The sequence below is a fragment of the Dreissena polymorpha genome, chromosome 5 (genome assembly GCF_020536995.1).
Source record: "Dreissena polymorpha isolate Duluth1 chromosome 5, UMN_Dpol_1.0, whole genome shotgun sequence".
NCBI classification, from domain to species: Eukaryota; Metazoa; Mollusca; class Bivalvia; order Myida; family Dreissenidae; genus Dreissena; species Dreissena polymorpha.
In genome coordinates, this window is record NC_068359.1 from 91,113,314 (window position 1) to 91,132,209 (window position 18,896).

Here is an 18,896-nt window from a genome sequence, read left to right on the forward strand (position 1 = left end):
TCTAGTTACCAAATATACTGAAAATATTAACTTTTTTCAAGTTATGTAATATACCCGTCGTGATATTTTAATCAATATAAACTAATAATTGTAAAAAAAATACGGTATTTTAGAACTTTTAATTTTTCGTCTTTTGTGGTTGACGGTCCCTTTAAATAGTGCTATTATTAAATCAATCATGTATTGAAATAATATATGACATACCATCAAAAGCAACATTCAATTAAGTTTATATCAAATAGAAATAATGACATAATAGTATATAAATATCACAGTTATTTTAACCACTATTCACATTTAAAAAAAGATCAATTTAAGTCTGAAAATTCAAATGTGGCTATAGTCTGACCTCAAAAATTATCAAAATATTTAGGTACTGTACTGGAACCTCACGAATTGTAACAATATAAATAATGTCTTACCAAATCACCAGCAAGCGGACATCCCATGAAAAAAGAAAAAGAAAAAAACTTGAATACAATATTTTATTTTGAGATGGGGTTTTTTCTATTTAGGCTTCAATAAATGTTTTCAATCCCTTTTGGACATTTTAATACCAAAAATCGATTGATACTGGAAGCAAGAGAAGTTTTCTTGAAGATTCAAAAGTAGGTGAATCAGGTTTGTTTGTAAAAAAAAGCCATGGGGCATTAATAAAATACCTCAAGATAAATCAGGAAATTGAGACATTTTCTAGTTTGTATTTTAATTGTTAAGTCCAGAAAACTTGATTAATCGAAACTTAAATGATTTTATGATCATATGCTCAATACAATCATTTAAATAATGAAAATGGCTCTAAAATCTGCATACTTCATACACTTAAAAATGATCAGCAACTACTTTTCAGCAAGGCAGTAAGAATTGTAGTATGAAGATACTTCCCTTTTGGTTATATTGAACAACTGTTGTATTGTCAAGAAAGTAGTGTGCATAAAGTTAAATCTTTATCTATGAACCCAAAATAACAGATTATGTTATTCTGCCCCCACCCAACCAAACCATTAATTTAATAAATAAACTTTTATAACAATGTCTGACATTATAAAAAGATTAATATTTTGAACAATTACATATTCATGTTTTTCCTATCATTAAGTATTTCCCCATACACGCTGTAATGTATCACATGGCTCTTTTTATAAAAATGGCACTAAATGAGGACACTATGTCATAAGTCCAAAAAGATCATTTGTTTCCACTAACATCACTCAATAAATAAGGTCAGGTAATCCATCTTTAAAAATCGCCTTGTATAATCATTTTATAATCATAATTGTTCATATACCATGCATTCAGTTTTAAGTCACAGAACCATAACTGTTTTCATAATGTTGTCTCTGCAGACCACCAGCACAGCTCTGACAGCAGTTGCATTTCAAGACCATCTTGTCAAGTCTTTGGGCCTCACAGATTTTATAGGACCTCATCATGTCCCCCTTGGTCCGGCTGCGAAGGCAAAAAGCAAGAGACCTATCAAGTCTGTGATCAGTACTGGGAAGTTTGGGAGAAGTATGGATACTCTTTGGTGAACACTGGCTATTAACCCTTTATCCCTTAGATTTGCAATTTGACCTGTTTGTGGTCACGAAGAAAATCAAATTAAAGACCTTTCTTAACTGAGTTCAGATATAAAGGCTTCATTTCCAACTGTAAGATACTGATGATCAGCAAACAACATTAAACATAAACAGTCTTCGAGTTACTCGCAGGCTGTTCTGGTTTTATGCTGGTTGCAAATAGCCATCTTAACTTTGCTTCCAAGTGGGAAAGGGTTAACATGTTTGAAAAAAAAGATAATTAGAAGATTATTGAGTTTCCTGTGACAACTGAAGCATCAATAACTCGTAATTGTGTAATAATATGCTGTCATTTACAGCCTATTAATTTTAATGAAATCAAATATAAATTAATAAACTGTGGATTGCTAGTGATTGAATAGCAATAAAAAAACAAATGTTGACCTAGCTGTAGCTGGTTTAAAAAAAGAACAGCAAATAAATGTTTTATAACACACATATACTAAACAATAGTAAATTTTAAAAACGTCTCTCAAATGAACAAGTTTGGTTTTCACTTCTCATTCACAGACCCCCCTACAGTGAAGAACAAGGAGACAAAAGAGAAGGAGTATGTTCTGGATCCCAAACCACCACCTCTTACACTCGGTATGAATAATAGGAGTATGTTCTGGATCCCAAACCACCACCTCTTACACTCGGTATGAATAATAGGAGTATGTTCTGGATCCCAAACCACCACCTCTTACACTCGGTATGAATAATAGGAGTATGTTCTGGATCCCAAACCACCACCTCTTACACTTGGTATGAATAATAGACCTTGCTCTGGGAAAACTGGGCTTAATGCATGTGCATAAAGTGTCGTCCCAGATTAGCCTAAGAAGTCCGCACAGACTAATCATGGATGACACTTCCAGCCTAAACTTCATTTTTGCTAAAAAGGGACTTCCTTCAAACAAAGTACGAAAAAGGTTGAATGTGTTGTCCCTGATAAGCATGTGCAAAATAAAAATATTGCTGATCTATATCAATTACTTCTTAAGATGCATTCACTGTTTTTTTGTTGCACATTATATGCAATCATTTAAATATTATGACACTGTAGTTTTTGTTTTTGTATGTGTTTTTCAGCCCAAAAGTTTGGTTTGGTTGATGCCCCTGACCAACCACTGTCTGAAACTCAATGGCAAGAAGCTAAGAAGAAGTCCAACACTAGAGATGACTCCAAGATGCCCTGTGTTATATGCAAGGAGGACTTTGGTATACAGGAGCAGGTAAGCTATCAAAGATGCCCTGTGTTATATGCAAGGAGGACTTTGGTATACAAGAGCAGGTAAGTACTTGAAGATGTATGCCATGTAGATAAATACTGGAACAAAGAGATATTAGTACACACAATTGAAGCATCAGTAGTTTTTGGTTTCTAATAAAAGGATCTTAGATGCTAGATTGATTTTACATCACCATCTAATATTTGAGCCTTGCAGCGTGAAAACATGGGTTGATGCATGTGCATAAAAATTTGTCCCAGATTAGCTTATGTAGACTGAGTAAACATTCTTTAATGCACTTGTGTAAAGTTTTGTCACAGATAAGCCTATGTGGTCCATATATGCTTAAATGGGACAACACTTTCCGCCTAAACTGGATTTCCACTTAGAAGAAACTTCCTTTTCAAGAAAAATATGATACTTGTTGACTGCAGAGGCTGATCTTGGAAAGCACTTTATGTACATACGTTAAGCCCCATTTTCCCAAAGCAGCCTCATTTTATTTTTGACTTATATTTGGCAATGAATAGGTTAATGTAAAAAACTGAAAGTACAGTAATAAAATTATGTTCACACACCAGAATGGAACTATTATACCAACAACTTAACACAAATTTTAATATTACCATTTGAGACTGGATTAACATGATACATGCCTTTTCCTTGTTAAATTGAGCCTCTTGAAACACAGGACTTAATGCATGTGCCTACAGTGTTGTCCCAGATTAAACTGTGCAGTTTGCACTTGCTAATTAGAGACTGATTAGCTATTTAGTGTGTGCATACTGCACTGGCTAATCTGGGATGACACTTTACACACATGCATTAAGCCCAGTTTTCCCCGAACCAGGTTCATTTTTGTTTGAATCTCTTTCAGGTGTTGCTATCATGTACCCATGTCTTCCACAGAGTAAGTGACATAAACTAGATTTGTTATAACATTACACAGTAAATAAATGTTTCTGTAGATTATGCATGTGGTTAGCTTTAAAAAAAATTAACATAATTATTGATACCATTCATTTCTTTAAGGAAGTTGTATTTATGAATGTGTGTATTTACAAATCATTTACAATAGAAATCAAACGCCTTAGTTTGTTTATTTCAAACCTTGTCTTACCTCCCTTTGATTGACTATGAAATGAATCATTTGCTAATCAGAAAAAAATCAAAATATATGAGCCTCCCTCTGTGAAAAGGGGGTTTTATGGTATTTTCTGTTTACATAAAGTCTCTACTTTACAAAAATCCAGTTTAGGCGTAGTTTCGTCCCTGATTAGCCTGTGTGGACTGCACTGGCTAATCTGGGACGACACTTTATACACATGCATTTAACCCCCTTATTACAGAGCATGGCCTATATATATATATACTGAAAATCATGTATGTATGAATATATATATACCATGGGATAAGCATTGAACTACAGATTTGATTAACCAGGTTTTCCGAAGCTTGTCCGGGCCATAACTTTGTTGTTCATTGTAAGATTTTAAAATAATTTGGCACATTTGTTCACCAACATTAGACGGTGTGTCGCGCGAAAGAATTACGTCGATATCTCCAAGGTCAAGGTCACACTTTGAGTTCAAAGATCAAAAATGGCCATAAATGAGCTTGTCCGGGCCATCACTATGTCATTCATTGTGAGATTTTAAAATCATTTTAAAATCATTTGGCACATTTGTTCATCATTATTTGGCAGTGTGTTGCACGAAAGAATTACGTCAATATCTCCAAGGTCAAGGTCGCCACGACTAAAAATAAATTTAGTTTGAAACAAAGGGGGTTAATTTTAAACAATCAGTTCAGTTTTACTTGTCTCCCTTTATCAGACTTTTTTTTCAAATTGAAAACCTGGTTTTGTGGCACTTTTGTCCCTTGTTTTGATATTGTAATTATTAGCTCGGCTGTTTTCGGAGAAAACCCGAGGAATTGTCATAGCCAACTCGTCGTGTCCACCGTCCATGTCAAGGTTTTTTAAGGTTTTTAACAGTTGCTCTAAAATCAAAGTCCTACCACCTACAACTTTGAAACTTCATATGTAGATGCACCTGTATGAGTTCTACATGCCACACCCCTTTTTTGGTCACTAGGTCAAAGGTCAAGATCACTGCGACCTCAAAAAAAAAAAAAAATCTGACAAGCTTTTGCACCCGTTATGCGGTGCTCTTGTACAAAACATTTTCACAGATTGTTTTCTCTGCAGGCCTGCTTGCAAGCGTTTGAAGCGGTTCACGGGCAAGAAGACATGTCCAATGTGCAGGAAGGAGCAGTACCAGACGAGAGTCATTCACGAGGGCTCCAGGCATCACAGACATAAATGTGCCACAATGTGAGTTGTCAAAGCCTAGCTCTTAGAAAACGTGGGCTTATTAAATGTGCGTAAAATGTCGTCCCAGATAAGCCTTTGAAGTCTGCACAGGCTAATTCGGGACAACAATTTTTGCACATCCATAAAGCCCAGTTTTTCCGCAGTGCAGCTCAATCATTGACGTGTTTCCAGTCGATCATGTTGCGCACATTTTACATTGAATTATACTTAATGTTTGTCAGGGCTTTTGTCGTTTCTATAATAATGCCAAATTTCAAGTCATGAGTAAAATAAGTAAACACGCTACCTATCAAGGGGTAAAAGCATGCAAGGTTAATGACTGTATCTGGGTATCATTGAAATGAAAACGCAGTTTGTGCATACAGTTGTATACTGATAAGTTTCAGTTTGTTTTTAAAGCTTTTACTGTAGTAAAATAATTATTAAATCTTACAATGTCACATATGCGTTAAGTATGCTTAAAATCCCTCTATTTTTAGATTAAAACCATTATATCTATTTTGCAGATTTTTAATACTGAAAATTGTTAAAAATACTCTTTTTTTCCAACAAAAGAAAATCTAGTACCATATTACATAAGTGTGTGTTCTATTCAACTTTTATCTTAAGAACCTGGGGATTATAAACAACTGGCGTCTATATCCTCAAAGTTTTTTCAGCAAAAACTCAAGTAAATGTATTAAATTCATAAAATTTAAAATATCTGTGACTGGCTGATATCAGTTTTTGTTAAAATGTTTCACTTCACAACTCAAATATTGCTTTAATAATTCATGTTATGCAAAGTTTTTTTCTTTGAATCATAGCAAATAGAAGACCTGCATCATGGTAGTGTGGTGTTTAGGTGTGTCATCCTACAGCCCAATAAAGTGTGAAGCATTAATTGACTGGGAAGTTGGGGCCTAATACATGTGCGTAAAGTTGCATCACATATTATCCTGTACCGTCTGCACAGACTTATCAGGGATGACACTTCCTGTTGTTATAAAAATTTTAGTTTAAAAGAAGTTTCTTCTAAATTAAAATCCAGGTGGAAAGTGTTGTCCATGATGATTAGCCTGTGCGACTGCACAGGCTTATCTGGGATGACACTGTAAGCACACGCATAGAGGCCTGTATTCCCAGAGCGCGGCACATACATGTGTTACAGGATCCAGGCCTGTTGGAGAGGCTACGTGGTCAGATGTATGTACAGGAAACTCAGGGAGTCCAACCCACCCAAGGATCCCAGACTCAGAAAGAAGTTCTTTGAGGAAAAGGTGATTCTCTACAGGGATTTATGTTAAAATTTTAGCTGCGATTTGGAAAAAACGGGTTTAATACATGTGCTAAAAGTGGAGTCCCAGATAAGCCTGTGCTGTCCACACAGGCTAATTGGACGTGACACTTTTTGCCTCAACAGGAATTTTAAGTCTTATTGTATGTGCAAGAACAGTTCTCTTTTGTTTTGTTTGGAATTCTTTATTTTAATTTTTAAGATCGTTTTCTTAAAGAAATCCTAACTTAAATGGATCTGTAAAATGCTGGAAACCATTTGATGAACCCAGTAAGGGGGGAGGGTAGATTATGTACCTACCCTAAAATGTTTTCAAAATCACATCCCAGTTTAAACATTTTCTTTTAACAGAAATGCATGTAGGTAATGTGGTAGTTTATAGATATGTCTGTAGACATTGTGCAGGTATAGGTCCTGGGCTAAAGACTATAATGGCAAATTATTTGATTATGTGTATGTATATAGACATGTCCTAAGGGTTCAATGATTTGTGTATATTTTATGTTTACATTCTTAACTGTAAGATTTTTATGCTCCCGGATCGAATGATTGGGGGTATATTGTTTTTGGCTTGTCTGTCATTGTATGTGTCCATGTGTGTGTGTCCCAAAACTTTAACCAAAACTTAAACCTTGGTCATAACTTTTGCAATATTGAAGATAGCAACTTGATATTTTGCATGCATGTGTATCTCAAGGAGCTGCACATTTTGAGTGGTGAAAGGTCAAGGTCATCCTTCAAGGTCAAAGGTAAAAATATTTAATTCAAAGCGGCGCATTAGGGGGAATTGTGTTTCTGACAAACACATCTCTTTTTATACGCCCGTATAAAATACGGGACGTATTATGTGAAACCCCTTGGCGGGCGGCGGGCGGGCGGCGGGCGGGCGGCGGGCGGCGGGCGGCGGGCGGAAGGCATCACTTTGTCCGGACTCTAATTCAAATTGTATTCATCCGATCTTCACCAAACTTGGTCAGCAGTTGCATCTAGTTGATATCTAGGCCAAGTTCGAATATGGGTCATGCCGGGTCAAAAACTAGGTCATAGGGTCAATAAGTGCATTTTCAAAGGGGCCACTTTGTCCGGACTCTATTTCAAATTGTATTCATCCGATCTTCACCAAACTTGGTCAGCAGTTGCATCTAGTTGATATCTAGGCCAAGTTCGAATATGGGTCATGCCGGGTCAAAAACTAGGTCATAGGGTCAATAAGTGCATTTTCAAAGGGGCCACTTTGTCCGGACTCTATTTCAAATTGTATTCATCCGATCTTCACCAAACTTGGTCAGCAGTTGCATCTAGTTGATATCTAGGCCAAGTTCGAATATGGGTCATGCCGGGTCAAAAACTAGGTCATAGGGTCAATAAGTGCATTTTCAAAGGGGCCACTTTGTCCGGACTCTATTTCAAATTGTATTCATCCGATCTTCACCAAACTTGGTCAGCAGTTGCATCTAGTTGATATCTAGGCCAAGTTCGAATATGGGTCATGCCGGGTCAAAAACTAGGTCATAGGGTCAATAAGTGCATTTTCAAAGGGGCCACTTTGTCCGGACTCTATTTCAAATTGTATTCATCCGATCTTCACCAAACTTGGTCAGCAGTTGCATCTAGTTGATATATAGGCCAAGTTCGAATATGGGTCATGCCGGGTCAAAAACTAGGTCATAGGGTCAATTAGTGCATTTTCAACGGCGCCACTTTGTCCGGACTCTAATTCAAATTGTATTCATCCGATCTTCACCAAATTTGGTCAGAAGTTGTGTCTAGATGATATGTAGGTCAAGTTCAAATATGGGTCATGCCGGGTCAAAAACTAGGTCACGAGGTTACTTAGTGCATTTCAAGCATTTAGCATGGTGTCCGCTCTCTAATTGAAGTAGTTTTCATCTGATCTTCACCTAATTTGGTCAGAAGTTGTGTCTAGATGATATGTAGGTCAAGTTTGAACATGGGTCATGCCGGGTCAAAAACGAGGTCACATAGTGCATTTCAAGCATTAAGCATGTTGTCCGCTCTTTAATTGAAGTAGTTTTCATCTGATCTTCACCAAATTTAGTCAGATGTTACATCTAAGTGATATCTAGGTCAAGTTCAAATATGGGTCATGCCGGGTCAATAACTAGGTCTTGAGGACACTTTCAAGCATTGAGCATGGTGTCCAAAACCCTCGAACGGGCGTATCTTGTGACAGTTTGGCACTCTTGTTTATCATAAAATGGATTACACAAATAATTTACAAATATTTTATAAGCAATTTGTGTGACTATTGTATTTAAATCTAAGTTAAACAGCTTGGTTGGTTGTTTTATCAGTAATGTTATAAAATTGTTATTTACCAGTAAATGTTCTTCCTTTGTTGGAAATCTCAGGCTTGAGTTATAGTGATTTATAGTTATTTATTGTAAACCAAGGCTTTTGTATGAGACTTATGTATATGCTATAACCTGTGTAGTCAGCAAATCTCTTGCATGCACATCTGAAGGTACATAAGTTCACTGCTCAAAGGTCTGAATTGCTGAAAGATAAAATAATTCTTTTTTGTATAAACTAACGCAATTTTAAAGTACACATGTACTGGTAGTTAATCAACTTTTTAACATTTTATTAAAGGTTATAAAACCGTCAATATTCAAAATATCATTAAAACTTACTTCTTTATAATCATGCAATATTCACCAGTTTAATAAAAACTGATACATCAAAATATCATTTAAATGAAAAATAAACAGTTTTTCACTACCCCCCAAAACAATTGCATTTTAAGCAGTATAAAGCTCAAATAACCTGGACATTTTTTAACCTAAAAATTACATTATGCGCATTTTAGAAAACGAGAAAACAATCATCAAATTCTTTTTCCATTTCATTTGATATTAATATTTCTGTTTTGGGTGTTATAAATACAGAAAATTACAACAAAATCTATTTAGTGGATTGTTAGTTGATTAACTACAAAAATATCCATCAAAGTGTTTTATAACTATTACTCAATGTGCATGATTAACATTTGTGTCTTGTTCTGAGAAAACTGAGCCTAATGCATGTGCACAGGCTAATCATGTATGACAGGTTCCGCCTAAACTGGAGTTTTGTTAGAAGAGACTTTCTTTAGACAAAAAATTCCATAAAAGCCTAATGTGTCATCCCTGAATAGCTGCTGCAAACAGCACAGGCTAATCACGGACAACACTTTACACACTAGCATTAAGCCACGTTTTCCCAGAGCAGGCTCATTTAAACTTTGCATGTTTTGAAATTTAAAATGTTGTGTTCCCAGTTACACAGTATCACAGAGCGGATGGTGAAGTCATGTGACTTTGACGTGCATAGTTTCCTGCGAGAGATGGACAGTAGCCTGGCTGCCAGCCGGAAGGTTTTTAGGGACTTTGACACGCGGTTCCAGCCAATCACAGAGGACCAATGGGAGGCAATCCAGCTGCGGGCAAGAATTTTCTGGATTTATTCCCTTCAATGATCTAAAAGAGTTACCGACCCCCATTTTATAAAACAGAATAATGTAGATAAATGTTATGCACTTAGATATCAATAACTATTAGGGATTACAGGAATCACATTTGTTTCGTTCAGATAAGATTAGTTTTTATGCCCCCGGTAGGGTGGCATATAGCAGTTGAACTGTCCCGTCAGTCTGTCTGTCCGTCCGAAAACTTTAATGATCATAACTTTTTCAATAATGAAGATAGCAACTTGATATTTGGCATGCATGTGCATCTCATGGAGCTGCACATTTTCAGTGGTGAAAAGGTGATGGTAAAGGTCATCCTTCAACGTCAAATGTCTAATATATGGCGTCTGATCGTCCGTCCGAAAACTTTAACATTGGCCATAACATTTTCAATATTGAAGATAGCAACTTGATATTTGGCATGCATGTGTATCTCATGGAGCTGCACATTTTGAGTGGTGAAAGATGAAGGTCAAGGTCATCCTATAAGGTCCAATTTCAAATATATGGCGTCTGTCCGTCCATCCGAAAACTTAAACATTGGTCATAACTTTTTCAATATTGAAGATAGCAATTTGATATTTGGCATGCATGTGTATCTCATGGAGCTGCACATTTTAAGTGGTGAAAGGTGAAGGTCAAGGTCATCCGTCAAAGTCATATGTCAAATATATGGCGTCTGTCCGTCGGTCCTAAAACTGACATTCACCATAACTTTTTTATGCCCCCAAAGGGTGGCATATAGTTTTTGAACTGTCATTCAGTTCATCTGTCTGTTTGTCAGTCAGTCTGTCTGTCCGTCCGTCGGTCCGTCTGAAAACTTTAACATTGCCCATAACTTTTGCAATATTGAAGATAGCAACTTGATATTTGGCATGCATGTGTATCTCATGGAGCTGCACATTTTGATTGGTGAAAGGTCAAGGTCATCCTTCAAGGTCAAAGGTCAAATATTGCAACATTGAAAATAGAAACTCAATATTTGGCATTCATGCATATCTCATGGAGCTGCCCATTCTAAGTAGTGAAGGGTCAAGGTCAAAGGTCAAATTTTGCAATATTGAAGATAGCAACTCTATATTCTGCATGCATGTGTATCTCATGGAGCTGCACATTTTGAGTGGTTTAATATCAAAGTCAAGGTCATCCTTCAAGGTCAAGGTCAAAGGTCAAAATTTTTCAATATTGAAGATAGCAACTTGATATATGGCATGCATGTGTATCTCATGGACCTGCACATTTTGAGTGGTGAATGGTCAATGTCATCCTTCAAGGTCAAAGATCAAATATTGCAATATTGAAGATAGCATTTTGATATTTGGCATGCATGCATATCTCATGGTGCTGCACATTTTGAGTGGTGAAAGGTCAAGGTCATCCTTCAAGGTCAAGGTCAATTTTTGCAATATTGAAGATAACAAGGCAATATTTTGCATGCATGTGTATCTCATGGAGCTGCACATTTTAAGTGGTGAAAGATGAAGGTCAAGGTCATCCTTTAAAGTCAAATTTCAAATATATGGTGTCTGTCCGTCCATCCGAAAACTTTAACATTTGCCATAACCTTTTCAATATTGAAGATAGCAATTTGATATTTGGCATGCATTTGTATTTCATGGAGCTGCACATTTTGAGTGGTGAAAGGTGAAGGTCAAGGTCATCCGTCAAAGTCATATGTCAAATATATGGCGTCTGTCCGTCGGTCCGAAAACTGACATTCACCATAACTTTTTTATGCCCCCAAAGGGTGGCATATGGTTTTTGAACTGTCCGTCAGTCCATCTGTCTGTTTGTCAGTCAGTCTGTCTGTCCCTCAGTCAGTCCGTCCGTCCGTCCGAAAACTTTAACATTGCCCATAACTTTTGCAATATTGAAGATAGCAACTTGATATTTGGCATGCATGTGAATCTCATGGAGCTGCACATTTTGATTGGTGAAAGGTCAAGGTCATTCTTCAAGGTCAAAGGTCAAATATTGCAATATTGAAAATAGAAACTCAATATTTGGCATTCATGCATATCTCATGGAGCTGCCCATGCTAAGTAGTGAAGGGTCAAGGTCAAAGGTCAAATTTTGCAATATTGAAGATAGCAACTCGATATTCTGCATGCATGTGTATCTCAAGGAGCTGCACATTTTGAGTTGTTTAATATCAAAGTCAAGGTCATCCTTCAAGGTCAAGGTCAAAGGTCAAAATTTTTCAATATTGGAAGATATCAACTTGATATATGGCATGCATGTGTATCTCATGGACCTGCACATTTTGAGTGGTGAAAGGGTAAGGTCATCCTTCAAGGTCAAAGATCAAATATTGCAATATTGAAGATAGCATTTTGATATTTGGCATGCATGCATATCTCATGGTGCTGAACATTTTTAGTGGTGAAAGGTCAATATCATCCTTCAAGGTCAAGGTCAATTTTTGCAATATTGAAGATAGCAACTCAATATTTGGCATGCATGTGTATCTCATGGAGCTGCACATTTTGAGTGGTTAAAGGTCAAGGTCATCCTTCAGGGTCAAAGGTCAAATGTATGGCTTCAAAGCGGTGCAGTAGGGGGCATTGTGTTTCACGAATACAGCTCTTGTTAATCCATAATTCAGCAAATAATTGGTTTAACAAGGGAAACTTGTAAAATAATCTTCTAGAAACGAATGCATTAAATTTCAGTCAATGTTTGCCTTGCACTTAGGAGATTTTGAGTGAATTTTAAAATCTAGCGACAATCTCAAGATCTTTTCTTGAGAAACAAGTACTTATTCTACTCAGGCAATGCATTTACACATTATAGTGGATATTTGTTGATTTTGGTGTAAGATGGATGTTATTGCAGGAGTGGTTATCCAAAAAATAATATCACACGTGGCATAAACATTAATTTAACTATTCTTTTATCAAAAGAACATGTTAAAGAAAATATCTGATTATTCACAGAAACCAACATATTTAAAATCCTTTAATATAACAAAAAAATAAACAAAAATATGTGAAAAAAATGCTTAAAGCATATGTCTGTGAGCATTGACATCATAAAAATACGTGCTTAAACATGTCATGAATTAGTATGCTTGGAAAACTGTAACACAATATTTGTGTCATTTTAGCTATATGATATTGTGTAGCTATTTTTCATGGATTTTTGGTCATAAACATTTTTGTGAATAATCTGTATACATTTAACTGTCAGGTAAAGTACCTGACACTGGTAGACATATGTAACTCATGGGAGAATACTGCAAGGTTTTTATCTTTCTGTTTTCCACTGAAAAAGTATGCCATAAAATAGATTTTAAGAGATTAATATGAACCTTGCTCTGGGAAAACGTGGCTTAATGCATGTGCGTAAAGTTGCATCAGAGATCAGTGACAAATTCTTTTAGCTTTATTGGTATGCTTTGTTTAAAGAAAGTCTCTTCATGGCAAAAATCCAGTTTAGGCAGAAAGAGTCGTCCTGCATTAGCCTGTGCAGACAGCATAAGTTAATATGGGAGGACACTTGCATTAAGTCCCGTTTTTTTTAAACACGGCTGATACCAATCATTTGTTTTGACAGGCTGTAGAACGGGAAAACAAAGAATGTCCTATTTGCTTGACACCTCTGTACTCCAAGTCCTACATTGTGAAACATGGCTGCTCCGCTCAGGAGCACCTAGGGGCACCTCAGAAAGGGAAAACAACATCTGGTATTGCATATGCCTCGTCTCTAGGGCCCAAACAAGTGCCAGCTCTGTCGAGAGCTTCTGCCAAACTTAGGAGCGGAAAACAAACCAAAAACCTTACCAAAGATTTGTCAGTATTACAAAGAGAGAAGCAAGAAGCCAAAGGTCCCGATTCTGAAGATAACAGCGCCTTTGAAGGCACTGGTTTTGAGAATCGTGAGGCCGTTCTTTTGTCATGTTCGCATGTTTTTCACAAGACTTGCCTGGAAATGTTTGAGGAGTTAAGTATGGAGACGAAAAACTCATGTCCTATTTGCAGGTCGAGCTATCAAAAGAGAATTCTTTGACTCTAAATAGTGTTTCATTGTATTGTAGTTTCTCTTTTAAGATTAGATGGATAATCTTGATGGATGGAAACAATGTTAGAGAGCGTGTGATATTGATTGCTTTGTTTTTAGAGACTTCTGTCACAATGTTTGGATGGAAACAATGTTAGAGTGCGTGTGATATTGATTGCTTTGTTTTTAGAGACTTCTCTCACAATGTTTGGATGGAAACAATGTTAGAGTGCGTGTGATATTGATTGCTTTGTTTTTAGAGACTTCTCTCACAATGTTTGGATGGAAACAATGTTAGAGTGCGTGTGATATTGATTGCTTTGTTTTTAGAGACTTCTCTCACAATGTTTGGATGGAAACAATGTTAGAGTGCGTGTGATATTGTTTTCTTTGTTTTTAGAGACTTCTCTCACAATGTTTGGATGGAAACAATGTTAGAGTGCGTGTGATATTGATTTCTTTGTTTTTAGAGACTTCTCTCACAATGTTTGGATGGAAACAATGTTAGAGTGCGTGTGATATTGATTGCTTTGTTTTTAGAGACTTCTCTCACAATGTTTGGATGGAAACAATGTTAGAGTGCGTGTGATATTGATTGCTTTGTTTTTAGAGACTTCTCTCACAATGTTTGGATGGAAACAATGTTAGAGTGCGTGTGATATTGTTTTCTTTGTTTTTAGAGACTTCTCTCACAATGTTTGGATGGAAACAATGTAAGAGTGCGTGTGATATTGATTTCTTTGTTTTTAGAGACTTCTGTCACAATGTTTGGATGGAAACAATGCTAGAGAGCGTGTGATATTGATTGCTTTGTTTTTAGAGACTTCTCTCACAATGTTTGGATGGAAACAATGTTAGAGTGCGTGTGATATTGATTTCTTTGTTTTTAGAGACTTCTCTCACAATGTTTGGATGGAAACAATGTTAGAGTGCGTGTGATATTGATTTCTTTGTTTTTAGAGACTTCTGTCACAATGTTTTGTGTTCGTCCTATTTATTAAAAATATAGATATCCATTACACAATAAACGCAAACTGTGATATTTGATATATTGTTATCATAAAGACTGACCATGTTATAAAATAGTATGTATTATTTTAGTTTTTTATTTAGAGTATTGTGCCTTGTTTTTGAATAAAAATGGTTGAATTTAAGCTATGTTGTACTATTTTTTTTGTAATATTAGTGATTGTTTGTTAACCTTCAAAATTAAAGTTTTTACAAATTGGTTGAAAAGACACAGTTGACACGTTTCTCTTATTGTGTGTGTATCTATCTAAATTACAGCATATACATGTAGGCTTGAATTGTTTGTTGCAAATTCAGGCTGATTCTCAACGTAAAATGAGATGACAAGAACCAGCATAATTTACTACTGTCGAAAGAAGTGTTCATGCGGATGAAACATGTTCATTGTAAGTACAGCTGATAATCACAATTGAAATACGTTGATATTTTAAAATTCGAACATTACGATTACCGCACATTAACCATGACCCGTTTGATAGTGGTTTCACATCTTCAAATACTGAATATTAAGTTATTGGTCGGTCCACCAGTAGAGACACTTTTGTCCGGTGAATTTCTCATACTTCTTTTACATACAGCATTCAAACCTTCTTGAATCAATCCTTATGATGTGAAGTTCTTAATGTGCGCATTGTCACATCCCATGTGATTAATTGAAAAAGTTAAGCCTCTTTTTCACATACGAATGCTGTTACATAATTATTGTTAATATATACTTTTTCTCTGACACTGAGAAGCACAAATATTTATGCTCCCCTTCGAAGAAGAGGGGGTATATTGTTTTGCTCATGTAGGTAGGTCGGTGGGTCCGTCCATCCACCGAATGGTTTCCAGATGATAACTCAAAAACGCTTACGCCTAGGATCATGAAACTTCATAGGTACATTGATCATGACTCACAGATGACCCCTATTGATTTTCAGGTCACTAGGTCAAAGGTCAAAGTCACGGTGACTCGAACCAGTAAAATGGTTTCCGGATGATAACTCAAGAACACTTATGCCTAGGATCATGAAACTTCATAGGTACATTGTTCATGACTCACAGATGACCCCTATTGATTTTCAGGTCACTAGGTCAAAGGTCAAGGTCACAGTGACTCGAACCAGTAAAATGGTTTTCGGATGATAACTTAAGAACGCTTACGCCTAGGATCATGAAACTTCAAAGGTACATTGATCATGACTCACAGATGACCCCTATTGATTTTCAGGTCACTAAGTCAAAGGTCATGGTGACTTGACACAGTAAAATCGTTTCCAGATGATAACTCAAGAAAGCTTATGCCTAGGATCATGAAACTTAATAGGTACATTGATCTTGACTGGCAGATGACCCCTATTGATTTTCAGGTCACTAGGTCAAAGGTCGAGGTCACAAGGACAAAAAACGAATTCACACAATGGCTGCCACGACAACTGGCAGCCCATATGGGGGGCATGCATGTTTTACAAACAGCCCTTGTTTATATTTGGTACGTAGCATTGTAGTGTAGTCCTCTACAAACTTCGTTTCATAATGTCCCTGGGACAACGTCCCAAGGTGCAATATTTATGCCCCCCTTCGAAGAAGAGGCATAGGTCAGTAGGTCGGTCCGTCTGTCCTTCTACCAGATGGTTTCTGGATGATAACTCAAGAATGCTTACGCCTAGGATCATGAAACTTCATAGGTACATTGATCATCACTGGCAGATGACCCCTATTGATTTTGGGGTCACTAGGTCAAAGGTCAAGGTCAAAGTGACTCGTTCTTGGATGCAGTTTAGGACCACATTTGCAGATTATATTATGTACTGGTGTCGTGGGGTCTCCGTCCATCCACCAGATGGTTTCCGGATGATAACTCAAGAACGCTTATGCCTAGGATCATGAAACTTCATAGGTACATTGATCATGACTTGCAGATGACCCCTATTGATTTTGAGGTCACTAGGTCAAAGGTCATGGTGACTCGAACCAGTAAAATGGTTTTCGGATGATAACTCAAGAACGCTTGCGTCTAGGATCATGAAACTTCATAGGTACATTGATCTTGACTCGCAGATGACCCCTATTTATTTTCTGGTCACTAGGTCAAAGGTCAAGGTCACGGTGACTTGAACCAGTAAAATGGTGTCCGGATGATAACTCAAGGACGCTTATGCCTAGGATCATGAAACTTCATAGGTACATTGAAGATGACTCGCAGATGACCCCTATTGATTTTCAGGTCACTAGGTCAAAGGTCAAGGTGACTCGACACAGTAAAATGGTTTCAGGATGATAACTCAAGAAAGCTTACGCCTAGGATCTTGAAACGTAATAGGTACATTGATCATGACTCAATGATGAACCCTATTGATTTTCAGGTCACTAGGTCAAAGGTCACGGTGACTTGACACAGTAAAATGGTTTCCAGATGATTACTCAAGAAAGCTTACGCCTAGGATCATGAAACTTCATAGGTATATTGATCTTGACTGGCAGATGACCCCTATTGATTTTCAGGTCACTAGGTCAAAGGTCAAGGTCACAGTGACAAAAAACGTATTCACACAATGGCTGCCTCTACAACTGACAGCCCATATGGGGGGCATGCTATTTTACAAACAGTCCTTGTTAATATTTGGTACGTAGCATTGTAGTGTAGTCCTCTACAAACTTCATTTCATAATGTCCCTGGGACAACGTCCCAAGGTGCAATATTTATGCCCCCTTCGAAGAAGAGGCATAGGTCGGTAGGTTGTTCCGTCCGTCCGTCCACCAGATGGTTTCTGGATGATAACTCAAGAACGCTTACGCCTAGGATCATGAAACTTCATAGGTACATTGATCATCACTGGCAGATGACCCCTATTGAGTTTGAGGTCACTAGGTCAAAGGTCAAGGTCACAGAGACTCGTTCTTGGATGCAGTTTAGGACCACATTTGCAGATTATATTATGTACTGGTGTCATGGGGTCTCCGTCCATCCACCAGATGGTTTCCGGATGATAACTCAAGAACGCTTACGCTAAGGATCATGAAACATCATAGGTACATTGATCATGACTGGCAGATGACCCCTATTCATTTTAAGGTCACTAGGTCAAAGGTCAAGGTCACAGTTACTCGTTCTTGGATGCAGTTTAGGACCACATTTGCAGATTATATTATGTACTGGTGTCGTGGGGTCTATCTTCCAGGGCTAGCGCTGTCCCAAAATTTCTTTGAGCCAACCAGTTTTTTGTTTTTCAGTGCCCAAAAACTGGTTTGGAAATAATTATATATACGTGTACTATCAACTTGTTACGCCCCCCTTCGAAGAAGAGGGGGTATATTGTTTTGCACATGTCGGTCGGTCCGTCCACCAGATGGTTTCCGTATAATAACTCAAGAACGCCTAGGCCTAGGATAATGAAACTTCATAGGTGCATTGATCATGAATGGCAGGTGACCCCTATTGATTTTCAGGTCACTTGGTCAAAGGTCAAGGTCACAGTGACTCGAAATATTAAAACGGTTTCCGGATGATTACTCAAGAATGCTTACGCCTAGGTTCATGTAACTTCATAGGTACATTGATCATGACTGGCAGATGACCCCTATTGATTTTCAGGTCACTAGGTCAAAGGTCAAGGTCACAGTGACTCGAAATAGTAAAATGGTTTCCGGATGATAACAATACCTACGCCTAGGATCATGAAACTTTATAGGGACATTGATCATGGCTGGCAGATGACCCCTATTGATTTTCGGGTCACTAGGTCAAAGGTCAAGGTCACAGTGACTCGAAATAGTAAAGTGGTTTCCGGATGATAACTCAAGAATGCTTACGCCTAGGATCATGAAACTTCATAGGTATATTGATCACGACTTGCAGATGACCCCTATTGATGTTCAGGTCACTAGGTCAAAGGTCAAGGTCACAGTGACAAAAACGTAATCACACAATGGCTGCCACTACAACTGACAGCCCATATGGGGGCATGCATGTTTTACAAACAGCCCTTGTTAATTCTTACAACGTGCTGCA

At 37.3% G+C, this 18,896-nt stretch overlaps 1 protein-coding gene across 1 annotated transcript in view; it reads left to right on the forward strand.

Moving 5' to 3' along the window:
* The window catches only part of LOC127881407 (RING finger protein 32-like), a 36,586-nt gene extending 21,559 nt beyond the window's left edge, over positions 1–15,027 (forward strand). The window contains 9 exon segments of the mRNA XM_052429274.1: positions 1,347–1,512; positions 2,091–2,168; positions 2,655–2,797; positions 3,672–3,704; positions 5,004–5,024; positions 5,026–5,129; positions 6,280–6,388; positions 9,686–9,850; positions 13,430–15,027. Of these exon segments, the coding sequence (XP_052285234.1) occupies positions 1,347–1,512; positions 2,091–2,168; positions 2,655–2,797; positions 3,672–3,704; positions 5,004–5,024; positions 5,026–5,129; positions 6,280–6,388; positions 9,686–9,850; positions 13,430–13,882 (1,272 nt within the window). The 3' untranslated portion in view covers positions 13,883–15,027.
* Positions 15,028–18,896: the final 3,869 nt, after the last annotated feature.